The 14,845-nt window shown below is 43.4% G+C and overlaps 1 protein-coding gene across 1 annotated transcript in view; it reads left to right on the top strand.

Moving 5' to 3' along the window:
• THBS4 (thrombospondin 4) overlaps positions 1–14,845 on the top strand; it is a 201,847-nt gene that overhangs the window by 49,732 nt on the left and 137,270 nt on the right. The window contains exons 2-4 of the mRNA XM_069223165.1: positions 232–435; positions 9,929–10,176; positions 11,035–11,137. Coding sequence (XP_069079266.1) covers positions 232–435; positions 9,929–10,176; positions 11,035–11,137 — 555 coding nt within the window. The remainder of the gene's footprint in view (positions 1–231; positions 436–9,928; positions 10,177–11,034; positions 11,138–14,845) is intronic.

The following is a 14,845-nucleotide window of genomic DNA, read 5'->3' as shown; positions in this document are numbered from 1 at the left end:
ACAAATGCTACAGTGGATCGTCAGTGAGTCGACACTGAAAGTCTCCTGTTGATATTTACTGGACCAACTGAAGAGATCAGTGCAAGGACCCAACTTAGTTTTCATGTCTTCACTGTTGTGCGTGTTGTCCTTCAACCAGAGCTCTAGGCCATATTAAATTTAACTGGTGCATGCTTGTGGTACTTACAGATGAGTCAGTTGCTTATGTCTCCCTCCATTTTTGTCTTCCAGTTCTTGATCTTCTCTCGTCTCCAGCCCAGAGGCAAGTGACACAGTTTCTGCAGAAAGAAATGAGAGATCCCACATTAAGTGAAATATATGTGCTGTCAACGTTCAAACTGCAGCCCAAGACCACTGCCACCATCTTTGGTCTGTATTCTCCGGTGGATAATAGCAGGTTTTTTGAATTTGCTGTGATGGGGAGATTGAATAAAGGTGAGTTTCTAGTGCTAAACCAAGCATACGTTAATGCATAAACTGAATGAATACCTTAAAACAACACTATGGCCTATAGCCGTTCTTTGAACTGACAATGCCACGCCTGTGCTCGTGGTCATGTATGGTAAAATTAGAAGATGAAGCTTATCTTTGTGAACTTTAATTTGACTGAGTCTCCTGGAAATGGATTGTCGAAGCCTGCTGAAAAATAAACTAAAGCAATAAAGTGCATATGCATAGTTTATGCCTACTGGTAGCTGTAATTTACATATGTTTAATTCATTTTTAGTAGTAGAAGTAGAAAAACACATTGAAAATTATATAGATATAAAACCTGGGCAAAGTAGAGAATCACACCTAGCAGATGCCAGATGGACAAATCTGTTGAAAACAGATCAACTTCTAGAAATTCCAAATAGGCATTTCCTAACATGTTTCATCAAGGCAACAAATCCAGTGGCTCAGGGATGAGCTCAAGGAGAGACAAGGACAACAGAGATACAACAATGACGAAACAAAAACGTCAGTCAAAAGATGTTTCCCTAACCTCACCCCCAGGGAGACAATCTCCTGGACTGCAGGGACTGACTGAGGGGTTAACAGTGGCTTCATCCCAGGCATACTCCAGTAGAGACCTGAGCATGACAATAGTCTGTCAGCCTGGGTCTTTATACAGTCTCTGCAGAAAAGCCTTTGCTTAATCAACCTGTGAAAAGTGGAATTTCTTTGCCTGGTGTTTTACTTCTAGACATACCGGGAAGCTCACCAATGCCTGGCAACATTTTACCAGCAGCCCTTCCTTAATGTTCAACATGGCTCATTTTCTGACTAAAGAGGCAGTGTTTGAAAACCGGAAGAAAGCAGACATTCCCAATACAGCAGAACCATCTTCTTTTGCAGAATAGCTCAGAAGATTCTATCCAATCACTCAGCTGAACCGAGATCTCAATCAAGATGCCGTCAAATTTGAGAAGAGTCTTAGGGCCTCCTTACAACTTTGGGGGGCGGCAACCGCCGCCCGCCAAGTTGAAACCGAGTTTCCGCCTGCCTGCCCAGCGGGGATGTGGGCCGTAACATGGGAGCCGGCTCCAAATGGAGCCGGCGGTGTTGCGGCCGTGCGACGGGTGCAGTTGCACCCGTCGCGCTTTTCACTGTCTGCGTAGCAGACAGTGAAAAGCTGCACGGGGCCCTGTCAGGGGGCCCCTGCACTGCCCATGCCAGTGGCAGGGGCCCCGCGACTCCCCATACCGCCAGCCTTTTCCTGGTGGTTAAAACTGCCAAGGAAAAGGCTGGCGGTCGGGGACTCGTAATCCCCTGGGCAGCGCTGCTAGCAGCCCAGGTGGATTATCACCGGCGGGGCAAATGTGGTGGGAAACCGCCGGCCCCGGCGGTGCGACCGCGGTGCAACCGCAGCGGTCGTAATGACCTCGGAAGCACCGCCAGCCTGTTGGCGGTGCTTCCGTCACAACAGCCCTGGCGGTCTTGGACCTCCAGGGTTGTAATGAGGGCCTAAATGCCTGGATAGTCACCCTATAATGTCATTCCCACTGCAAGACCAGGAGCTCCCATTCCAATGCAATCCACCTCACCCCAATCCAATCCACCCCACTCCAATCCAACCCATTCCAATCCAACCCACCCGACTCCAATTCAATCTAACCCTATCTACTCCACTCCAGTTTACCAAATTCCAGTCCTGTACAATTCACCCTACTCCAACCCACCCTACTCCAACCCAGCTACTCAAATCCATTCCACTCCATTTTAGTACAAGCCACTGCACTCCAATCCACTGCAACACAATCCACTGCACTCCAATCCAATCAACCCACCCCACTCCAATCCAAACCACCTTAATCCACTCCAATCCTGTCCACTCCACTCCAGTCCATTCCACCCTTTCCAATCCAATCCACTCCACCATAATCCTCCCCACTCCAATCCAATCAACCCAACTCCAAACCATCTTAATCCACCCCAATCAAATCTGCCCTACTCCACTCCAATCCACCCCACTCTAATGCAGTTCATCCCAATGCATTCTTCCCCACCCTACTCCAATCTACATCACCCCAATCCAATCCACTGTAATCCACCCTATCCCAATCCAATCCACCCACCCCACTCCAGTCCACCTCACCCCAATCCAATCCACCCTACCTCAATCCAATCCACCCCACCGATTCAATCCACCCCAACACAGTCCAGTACAATCCACCCCATCCACTCTAACCCACTCAATCCAATACACCTCACTCCAATCAAATCCACCACACTGCAATCCACCCACCCCACCCCACTCTAATCCACCCAACTCTGGTCCACCCACTGTAGTCCACCCGACACAAGCCCAATCCATCCGGTTCAACCCCCCACTCCAATCCAGGCCACCCCACTCCACTCTAATCTAATCCACCCTACTCGAATCCAACCAACTCCACTCCAAATCGCCCCATCCGATCCACCTCAATGCAATTCACCCCACCCCATCCAATCTACCCATCCAATGCCATTCACCCCACTCCAATCTACCCTACCCTGGTTCGATCCACCCCACACCACTTCAATCCAATCCACCCCACTCCAGTCCATCCTACCCAATCCAATCCACCCACTCTATTTGAAACCTCCCACTCCAATCCACCCCATCCACACCTATCCACCCCTCTCCAATCCACCACACATCAATCCACCCCACTCCACTCCAATCCAACCTACTCCCCCTCACTCTACTCATATCCTCCCTACCCTCTCTACCCTAATCCAATGCACCCCACCCCAGTTCATTCCACTCCACCCAATACAGTCCTCCCCACCCACCCCCACTGCAATTCCCCAACTCCAATCCATCCAGTCTACCCCACTCAAAACCATCTCACTTCAAACCAATCAACGCCTCTCCTATCCAATCCACCCCACTCCAATTAAATCATTCCCTATCCATTCCAATCCACTCCACTCCACTCCACTGCAGTCCAAACCACCCCACCCCAGTCCAATCCAGTTCACCACAATCCACCCCATGCCACTCCAATCTACTCCAATCCAATTCACCCCACTACAAGCCATCCCACTCAAATCCAATCCAAACCACCCCACTCCAGCCCTATCACTCCAATCCAATCCACTCACTCCAATCCACCTACCCAATCCAATCTAATCTACACCACTCCACCCCACCTCAATCCACCTCCCCCATTTCAGTCCACTTCACTCCATTCCAATCAACCCCATCCAGTTGGCCCACTACAATCCACTCCACTCAACCTAACCCACTCTACCCCAATCCACCCCACTGTACCCCAATTTAATCCAAACAACTACCTCAATCCACTTCAATCCTCTCCACCCCATCTACTCTATAACACTCTCTGCCACCGAACCACTGACCTCTATTCCCATCTACTCAACTCTATCACACTCTATTCCACCTACTTCACTCTAGGATATTCTACTCCAACAAATCCACTCCACTCTATGACACTTCACAACTCTAACTTTTAGTCATACTGAACAGCAGCCACACTGGTGTGCACCATAGCAAAAACACATTGCCAAAGCCAGTAGCTCTTGTATAAGTGAGACCTATTGGCTTTGCCAATGTTTATCTTTACATGTGCCCTCACATAATGCTTCAAAGGTTCACTGTTTGCATTCACAAGACAAGCAAGTACATTGACAATATATATGCATGTGTGGGAGTACATTTTATTTATATATATCTATGGATAATAATATATTTATAGCAAAATGTGTTCTCCTTCATTGACTATAAATTTCATCCATTTCCATATGAGAAGGTAGGGAGGGGCCAGCAGTCCTCCTCACTTCCTGTGATGTCCTTGTGCAATGCCAATAGTAATTTATGCTTCTAAAACACATTTCCTACGTTTAGTTAAGCAATGATGTAAGGCATGCTTTGACATCAGAACAGAAAGTTTGAGATTTATAAATAAATAATGCTCCTCAATATATATCTTGTCTAAACTTTCCAGAAAACAAGTTTATTTAACCCTTGTAACAGTAGGCAGGGTGTACTATGGATGTCACCTTTGACAGATGAATGTCTGAATGCCTGAATGAATAAATGAGTGAATAAATGAACTGGATACCCGGAAGAGTGTCCTGGTGCTAAGGACTAGAAGGTAAGGTGAACGGTCTCAGTAAGATGGTCACCAAATAGAATGCAAAAAGGTGGGTTTTAATAGTTTTGCAAAAAGGCAACTTCTGAGAAAACCTATCAAGCGACAGAGGGAGCTGGTTACATGCACTACAAGCTAACACCATAAAAGAGTGGCCTCCATATCTTATGCAGTGAAATCTAGGGATGGTAACCACCAAGGCAGAGGCGCAGCAAAAGGTCTCTCAGAGGCGCATAGTGCTTAAATCTGGAAATCAGATTTCACAGGCCCTGTTGATGGAAGGATGCATAGAGGATGATATGATCTTTAAACAGAATCATCTTCTTTATTAGGAGTCAATGTAGTTCTCACAGATGATGAGAGATATGTGCTGTCTGAGGAATACCAATTATCAGACGGGCAGCCACATTTTAAAATATTTGGAGTTTATTGATCAGGAAGTCCGAGACACAGCCCATTGGTAGAGTCCAATCTTGAGTTGATCAGCACATGCACAACGGTTTTGCAAGACATCTTGGGCAAAAGATCCAAAAATGTTCATAATGATCTCAAGAGTGAGAAACATTAGGCAACAATAAAATTAATTTGTGGAATAAAAGACAATTTATCATCTATAACTACTACTAAATTACTGTCTTCTGAGAGGTAGCAGATCCTAGGGCCAACAGTTAAGTAGCTATTCTTCTTTTATGTGTCCAAACAAAAAGATCTCTGTTTTGTCTGCATTGAATAACGGATGATTCTCTCCCAGCAATACAGTGTGTCAGCGCCTCTGCTGGAAAAGGGGACGAGGCATCTAATGTTAGAAGAAGTTCCATGTCATCGGCATATGAAAAAATCCTTAGAACAAAGGATTCAATCAACTTGGCGAGAGAAGCCAGAAAAGTATTAAATAAAGTAGGACTAAGTGAGGATCCCTGGGGGACTCTGCATGACAGTTTCCTTGTTGCTGATTGGTAGAGGGCCATCCATACTTGTTCTCTTTCTTTAAGGAATGATTTGAAACACCCCCAAACCTTATCGCATATACCGACCTCAAAGAGACATTGTAGTAATATAGCATGGAAGATCATATCAAAATGCCACAGACAAATCCAACATGATAAGAACACCACTATACCATTTATCCAGTGTGAGTTTAATACTCTCTAATCTCGAGAAGAGCCATGTAGTACAATTGCTTGACAAAAGCCAGACTGCGTACAGTGCAAATGAAAGTTGGCTTCCAAATATGCTGTCAAGTGAATAATAATTAATTTTTCATGAATTTGGAAGCTGCTGGCAGAAGGTATATCAGGGGGAAATTAGCCAAAACGTCTGGATTGGCAAAGGGTTTTTTTTTGTCAAAGGGACTACATTTACCCTTTTCCAGCCACAAGGAACACAGGCAGAGGACATCAAGCTGTGAAAAAGTTCTGAAACACTGGTGCAATCACTTCACCTGCCATCCGGAGGATGACAGGAGGATATGGATCATCCGGGACATCTTATTTACAAAGGAGAGGGAAATGGCCTGAGAGATGAGTTCCAAAGGAAAGGGACCAAATTGAGTCAAATTATGATGTGTCATATTAGGTGGCTGATACACCATACTCTTAGCTCAAGAAACTGCTTACAAGGCGATGCTGCCAAATGTATCAGCCAGAGGCGCAAACAGAGAGGAAGATAATTTAAGAATCTTGTCCTCAAAAAATGCTAAGAGTGTATTGCACAATTTGGGTAAAGCAGCTTTGATGAGGTTGCAGGCTTGAGGATTCAGGAAAGTTTTAGTGATTTAAAAAATGTTCAGAGCAAAATTATTTGCTGTATTTATTTAATTTGCAAAATGCATCTTCTGGGCCATTTGTAAAGCTTTATGATACAGTTTAAATGCAGTTTTCTACACTTCTTTAGGTTTTTTCATAATTCATACACCACAGGCCCTCCAACTACTTAAATCTCTATTTTCGGAACAAAAGTTCTGGGGGAAACCAAGAAGCAGATGTTCCTCAACTGGTAGAAAAATGGACTTTAGTGGGAGCCTGATCATTAACAACTCCCCTATCCTTCTACAGACATACAGTCCAAATGAATGTCTCCTATCAAAGGAAGTGGGCCGTAATTAGTGCCTCCACAAGCTAAGAAGGGATGACTCTTTTCCAAGCTTGGTATTGTTGTGTGCACTACCCTTTAGCTATATCTTTCTATCAGGCCCCTCAATATGGACCTTTATCTAAGTGAGCAAAAGAAATTACATTGCTGCAACAACAATTGTTTAGCACGTTAGGTTCTTAGAGTCAATAAAGTGATTTTTCATAATTTTTTATTATTTATTCTCAAAAGGAGTTTAGTGTATTTTATTTATCAGAAATATGAAATCACAGAAGCACACAAAAATAGTGTCCCGAATCTGTCCCTAATCTATTTGTCTTTATCTTCTGAATGTGGTATGTCTGAGTAATACAGTTTCTTTGTCTGGGGAAGTTGGAAAAGAACATTCAATCTATTACATTACACACAATTCTTAAGGTTACCTGCCTCATGTGCTTACAGCTATCAAACTATTCTGAAACAATTCATCTGAGACCTTCTACAATATTGCAGTGGAATGAATACCTCTGTTGTAGCTAACATATCAGTAGGTGGAGAAACTCTGTAGCTGGAAAAAACTCTCACAGTGCCGTCTACACTCAGTTCTTTTTCCCTAAACCAACGTAATCAGCTCAATATGGTCTATCTCTAAAAAGTATAAATCCTTCAGTAATTCACTTGTCTATATATTCACCTACATCTCTCAACTTCAGCGGCAAGGACCAGTGGCTCAAGAGCCAGAGCGGTTGTCTCTCAGTCTCTGGGCATAGTCCCGTAATCTCTTGTCTCAGAATCAGGAATCACTGCACCGCATCACACTGCCCTCACTGGTCTGCTGCTCTGCACACCGTATTGCTCTCTCTAGGACACCATTTATAATTATTTGATTGATACAATGTAAAAATATTCAGATGATGTTTCACATTCAAACAATACATCTTGCTGGATGGCAGGGTCAGTTACAATTCTTTTCTCATCTACATTAAGTATCTGAAAGAACAATTTTATATATAAACATATAACACCCATGTAGTTCACACCAGCAATGTAATGTTAATGTTTCTAGTTTTAGGGCATGGCTACTTTTAATACATCTCAGTGCATTCCAAAACAATTTAGTAGGTGGGTAAGAGTGTAAGTAATACAGCTCCCATTGTTTTAAAGAAATATGTCATTGCATAGTTCAGAAAGAGGTTATCAAAGAATCTATTAGAGGAAAAACATTTTTATGCCAGCCTAGAAAGTTTTGCAAATCATGCAACATGGGTTAGGCAAAGTTCAGAGCATGCTTTTAAATGTTCAAGCAACAGCAGTTTTTGGTCCTAGTAGTTTATTCTTATGTTAATGATTAATACTTATGATTCTTTTTATTCTAATTTTCTATGGAGGCCCTATAAGTATTCAAACCCACATTTCCTGTCCTCCTCATGGACAACACTGTTATAGATCAAACTGAAAGGTATCAAAAAATGATCTGACAAACTTAATTCCAGAGGGGAACTAACAGTTAAAGAAAGTTTAGATAAAACAAGGTCCAAGGTGTGTCCGGCTTGAGGAGTGGCCGTTAAAATCAAGGGATTAAGATCAAGGACTTTACATAATTCTAAAAGTGACTGCCCCTACCTATCTACTGATAAATTCCCGTGCAAGTTAAAGTCCCCACAACTGTCCAATTAGAATATTGTAATGCTACCTCGGATGTAGCCTCCTCTCAGGAATTCAAGAAATCAGAAGAATATCCAGGGGGTCGATCAACCAGAGAAGGAGACATTAGGTGAGAGGGAAATAGGGTCTAGTCAACCTGTCTCAACGGAAGATGACATAGCTGGAGAGAACTGCAAAGGCAATGTCTGGATCGGAATCCTGCTGTAGGGAAGTTTGTGCCAGGAACATGGTGTCAAGGTTATTATTTGATAAAATCTGAAAAATGTGGGGGCATTTTCTAGCACAAACTGACCAGTTCTGCTTCATGCACAGAATATGTAGTTTCATTATATCTTAAATGTTACGTAGTATCTATCCGAAAACTATTTTTTGTCATTAGACTATACAAAATATGTTAATAAAATTGGGAACGCAAAAGTTTTTTATCAATACAGTGATCCGAATGAAACATTTTTCTCTAACCAGAAAAAATGTTTGCCTTTGTTTTGATGGAAATAAAAAAGGAATTCGAAAAGACACACTTAGGCTTATGTCAGGCAATAGTGCCAGAAATATATCACGATAAGTTTAAATACAATAAACCTTTTCCTAATTGAGGTTACCCACACTTGAAGAAGCCAGTGAAATGAACCCCAAGTTACAGTATTTTGTTACAGATGCACATAGTTGGAAGTTTTAAACGTTTAATACACATGCTAAAGTCACTATGACGTGTTTCTCAGTTGCAGCCACCTTCAGCTTGAGGTAGATCAGTGTTTGCCTCCCCACCTACCTTCCTCGTCGCAGTTCCTATGCTACGGTGATGAGTCCCCTTCGTTAGACTTTCTTTCCTTAAAACAATGCAGTTCTTCCCTTCGAGCCCTAAAGCAGAAAGATTTATTTAGATACCAGGTTGGCTATAACAAGGTCTCCTACCCCATCCGCTTACTGTATAGTAGCAAGATAATTTGCACTTGTAAGAGGGCCGGGAAGGTAGAACTGTGACGAAGAAAGCTTCTTCTTGAGTAATGAAGATTACTGATAATTACTCGAACCAAGAGGCCAAAGTAAATAAGAGAAGTCCTTCCCACTATCATATCAGGCTGCTCAGGGGTCGGTCAATGGCTGCTCCTACCATCAGTTTGCCTGGATTCAGGAAGATGTGGGCTGGGCCATGCACAATTAAGATCATCCAAACTGATCTATGCAATACTAGAGAGCACACTTGCTCCAGGAAAGCACTACAGAGTGACCTCTTTGGGGAATGTTATGCACAATGTTGCCAATTTAGTAAATGTCTTCTGCCCTAAAGTTTCATATGTGTTTGCTGCACTTATAGGTCATCGGACCTGTGATCCACACAGCCTGGAAAAGCCCAGAGAATGCATGTTGGTGCAGATTTGATCAGAAACAGACAACATAACATTTCACTTTGAGTATCAGCTTCCATAGAGTAATCAAAGCTGGCAGAGTATAAAAAGAACAGAACAAGATATATACTGGGTAGAGTTTGCTGGTTTTAGTGAATTCTTGCATGTATAAGGTGAACTCCAAGAGAAAGCCTTGTTTTACTCTTGTTTACTAGCACAACCGCGCCTGGTTTTAGCCAATCATGTCTTTGTATCCTCTATCAGCTTCCCTTCGCTACTTGAAGAATGATGGCAAGCTGAACTCTGTCATCTTCAACAACATCCAGCTGGCTGATGGGAAGCGCCACAGCCTCCTACTGCGCCTCAGCGGCCTCCAGCAGCGATCCAGCACAGCCGAGATGTACCTGGATTGCATGCAGGTGGACGCCGTTCGTGATCTACCCCGGGCATTCTCTGGCCTGCCGCTCAGCTCAGACTCCGTGGAGTTAAGGACCTTTCAAAAAAAGCCTACGGTAAGTGAGGCAACAGAGAAACTTGTGGGGTGAGAGAAACAACGAGCATGTGCTGAATAGTTACGAGCTCTACTAGAAATATTCTTGAAAGAAACTATAGGCCCTAGGGACGTGCACAAGTCCTTCTTCCATACATTTGGGCTCCCAGAAAAGCATATGTTTTGCACTATGTAACCAGGACATCACTTTTCCAATCCTGGGGTTTTCGGTTAAAATCATTGCTCTCAGGTGTGTCAGTAGGGTTCATTGGAAGCAAACTATGACTAAAATTTTCAGAACACATTAGGTTGTTAATAGAAAGCCTGGGACTGGAACCTTTGTGTCCTGAATATAGGCAGGTTCGTAGCAGCCCTTCCTGAAAATGTCCTGTTGATAGCGTGATAACATTGAAAGATCCTAGAGCTACTTTCAAGATATGGGTAGCTGGTCAAATATGGCTTATTATGTATTGATTTGTAGCACTCTGAAAGAAGCAACAGTCTAATGGATTACTATCTAGAGCAATAGTATTTTGGCAGAATTTGTAATTGTGTTCATTATCATATTTGACGTAAAACTGATCTGTGCTTCAGAATAGAGAGGACACAGCTGTAAGAGAACCTGCTACAGTCATAGTCTGCAAATCACAATCGTGTAGTATAGAGACTTCGGACAGGTCATATTGCTAAGATAATTGTAGAAGGCCATCACCCGCTTTACTGTGGGAGCCCCCAAGGACCACCATGGCTCATGAAGGGGCTGGTGGGAGCTCAGGCCCTCATAAGCAAGCATGAGTGCAATGCATGTGATCCTCTCTTAGCCAAGTGGCATAAGTTCTTGTAACTGGTAACATTTTTGGATTCTGTTCTTGATCTGCAGGACACATTGGAGGAGCTGAAGCTGGTGATCGGTGGCTCCCTCTCCCAGGTGGCTTCACTTCAAGACTGCCTCCTGCAGCAGAGTGAGCCCGTACAGAGTTCAGGTAATACAGCTTTCTCTGCAAGAATAATGCGATGGTGCACGGCCAATTACCACTCGAGGTTTATTACTCACATCCAAAAGATATTAAATACTACATGAAATAATAGCATCCACACCATCATTTCACCTCTAATGAATTATGCGTTCGGAAATATATAAATATTGGGTTGTGGTCAATTTTCTTGTTGGACAACAGCCCAGTACAGAGACCAGATCTTCTATGTGTCCTGCAATGTGGGAGATGCATGGTCATTGGGCAGCCACTGGTTTATATCAGAGTGCGTACTCTGGTAAACCTCCTCACTCCAAATGTCTGTCAATAAGATTTTTAGCACTGTAACGGCAAAATGACTCAAGGATAGAGGAGTGATGTGAGCATGTGTTTTATTCACCATGATAGGTAACTTGTGTAGGCACTTCCTGTAATGTAAGGCTGATTTGTAGAGTGCTGTTTGTCACCCTTGAGGGTATCCAGGCACTCCTTTGCCATTAACAGATACTGTCAAGAGAGCCCCTACTCTGAATTTGGTATATTGAGGAACATAGGGTCTGTGTCTCTGCCAGGCTATATTGTTCAAATAAAGAAGAACTGGACACCTGTGGCAGGAGATAGTCAAGCTCAATTTTTCAAAAGAGTTTCTTAGCCCCCTGTAAGATTTAGGCAAGGAGGGAGCTGTGATCCATGGAAGAACCTAGGGCCAGATCTACAAGAAAGTGGTGCATCCGTCCTGATGCGCCACTTTTCTTGCGCCACCCTTAGTCCTCCTAACGTCACCATGGTATCACTGGATTTACCATACAGCGCACCATGATGCACCTAAGCACAACAGCATCCGAATTTATGATGCTATTGTGGTGCTTTGCTGGATTAGCGCCATTAATTATGGCGCTAGTCCAGCAAAGCACTAGAGACGCATATAGGTTATTATGGGCTTGCCACTTTAACGCCTGCAATGCAGGTGTTAAAAATGACAGAAAAAGTGATGCTGTAAAATCTTAGAGATTTCACTGCGCCATTCTTTAGGCCTCCCTGCGGGAGAACACCCCCCTTGCATACATGATGCCTGGTGCGGGCATAATGTGGCACAAGGGGTTACAAAGTGGTGCAATGCTAACATTGCACCACTTTGTAAATATGGCACGTCAGAAATGCCTACCTAACTCCACATTAGTATTAAAAAAATGACGCTAATGTGGTGCAAGGAGGACAAGGGCCTTGTAACTCTGGCCTCTATTACCAGGGCATGGAGTTACGAGTGTCAATGATGGCTCTTCCTTAAACACTTGTAAACACTTGCAAAGTTATTTCTAATAAAATCTTACAGTAACTGTTCGAAGGGAACCTCTGCTCCTCCCAGTCCCCCGACCCCCTGTTTCCTGGGTGTTTAGAGAAGGGATTTCTTCAGTGGGAAAATATTTTTCCTGTGGAGGAAAAAGAAATACGAAATTTAAATGTGAAAATGCACTTTCCCCTCATACTTTGCCAAATTGTCCCCCTAGTTGGAATCTGTCTACATATTTATGGGGAGAAGGAGTATTTCTGGAAATATACTACTTTTATAGTTCCAAGAATACACCAAATGAGTTTACAAATCTTTAAAACTCAGAAAGGTACTTCACATTTAGAAGACACCCTTTTGGGAGTAGATTTTGAACTTTTTTGAGAGGGCCTCTTCAATTGGACCCTATATGGTGGCAGGAATAGCATGGCACAATATTGCTACCCTTTAAGGTAGATGGAAAAAAGTACCCAGCAGTGATATTGATCAGATAGGTGAGGAATCGTTATCATTAGTGCAAGCTTATTGATAGTGTGATAGTATTTGACAGACTGGGAGTAACACAAGATGTTATTAATTAAACAGAACAGAGTGTAGCGGGTAGAGGTGAAGGAAAGACCAGATGAGATCCTAAGAAGTATTTGCGGTGTGCATTAACAAATGACCTCAGCAGCTCTTTACTGGTATGTTCAAAATGGCGTCTGGAGAGGAGAGAAGAACTACAAAGAAGCATTAATCTACAAGTAACAAAAACCAGAACTGCTCTTGGTGTATTCAAGGCTTTGAATTAGGATAAATGACTTCAATATTTCTCGCTTGAACTCTACTTCATTTCTCTACATAAGAAATTTACTGCGCCCTCTTGCAATAATTCAAAACGTCACACATCTTTCTTCACAGGAGATGGGTTAGCAAAATATTGAATTTGTGAAGTCCAAAATTGTTATTATTCACAAACATGTGCATTTGATCTGCACAAGCACAAAATGTGCAAAAGTGGTAGATCCCATGTTTCTACAGGTCAACAATAGAAGACTGGAACAGTCACGAAGGCTGCCATAGGACACGCATGCATTTTTGTAGTTTGTGCAATAATGGCATCTCTGATTGGCTCCACAGGTCCCTTTATCACAGGTCCCTTTGTTGTGTTGGTATACATTTTTTTAATATTCTTAATCTGAGTTCCTGTCCTGGCTGTGGAAGGAGGTTGTCCAGTGGTGGCTTCTGCGCTATAGCGAAGGAGCGTTACCGCCCTGGCTGAGCCGGCAGCAGAAAAATAAAACAATAGTTCACTATCGTTTTAATTTTCTGCTGATGTCTCAGACAGCATGTGAAGGGAGGGGTAGGACTGGGTGATGGGAGGTGGGAGGGGGGAGGATTGGAGTGCACCTAAGTGCGCATGTGTCTTTGGCCGGCTGTCTCAGGCCGGCCAAACACACATGCACACTTAGGTTTCTGCAGCCTGGCTGTGTTTAACAGCGGCGCTGCAGAAACTGCACATACCCCAGGGTTGTGTCTGAGCGGCAGTCCGAGCTGCTCAGACCAATCCTGATGCTGCTTTCATCCTAGGTTTAGCATAAAGCAGCGCCAGGATTGCCAGGGCGCCTGTGCTGGTGTCCCAGTGAATGCTGGGACACCACATTGAGGGAACAGGAGTGAGGCAGCAAGAGGCAGCGGGAGACAGCGGTCCAAGGTAAGTTTATTTTTTAATATATATTTTTTATTTTACCCCACCATCCTCCCAACCCCTCCCCGGACCCTTCCATTGAGATTTGCGGCAACCGCCACTGAGGTCATCCACTCTGAAATATTATGAGTCCAGAGATAGTAACGGTGTCAAGCAAGCGTGAGGGGAGTCAGAGATACTTCAAGATAGACTGTTACAGTTCCCCTTTACATAATTTCTATTATGAGATATCAAGTAAGGAGACATGCCAATATGCACTACATTCATGCTTTGTATCATTGACGTGGTATGACATGAACAGCGTATATGGTTATTTGACGGCTGAAGGGTAAATTAGGTCCTCCTGTTACCAGCAATATGTGGTAGAGCCCTCTGGTATTTCCAGGCCTCTCTGGTTAGTATTGAGTAGTTAGTTAAGGGGCTGGCATAGCCTGTACTTGTGCTCTCAATTTGAAAGCAAAGTTCCACAAATCCATGAAAACATTATGGAGCAGATTTAAGAGCACCTTGCGTCACTTTAGCGTCATTTTTTGACTCTAAGATGGTGTTAAGGTGGCCTCTCATTGCACCACTTTCTAACCCTTTTCATCACATCATGCATGCGCCATGCATAATGAATGCAAAGGGGGCATTCCGGTGCAAGGAGGCCCGCAAAATGGGGCAATGAAATCTACAAGATTTAATTGCGCCATTGTAGGCATCATTTGTAATGCCTGCTGAAAGCAGTCATTAAAAGGACGCA

This window comes from Pleurodeles waltl, chromosome 1_1, assembly GCF_031143425.1.
Source record: "Pleurodeles waltl isolate 20211129_DDA chromosome 1_1, aPleWal1.hap1.20221129, whole genome shotgun sequence".
Lineage (NCBI taxonomy): Eukaryota > Metazoa > Chordata > Amphibia > Caudata > Salamandridae > Pleurodeles > Pleurodeles waltl.
The sequence above is the reverse complement of the archived record's forward strand: the minus strand, read 5'-3'. Positions and strand labels throughout refer to the sequence as shown.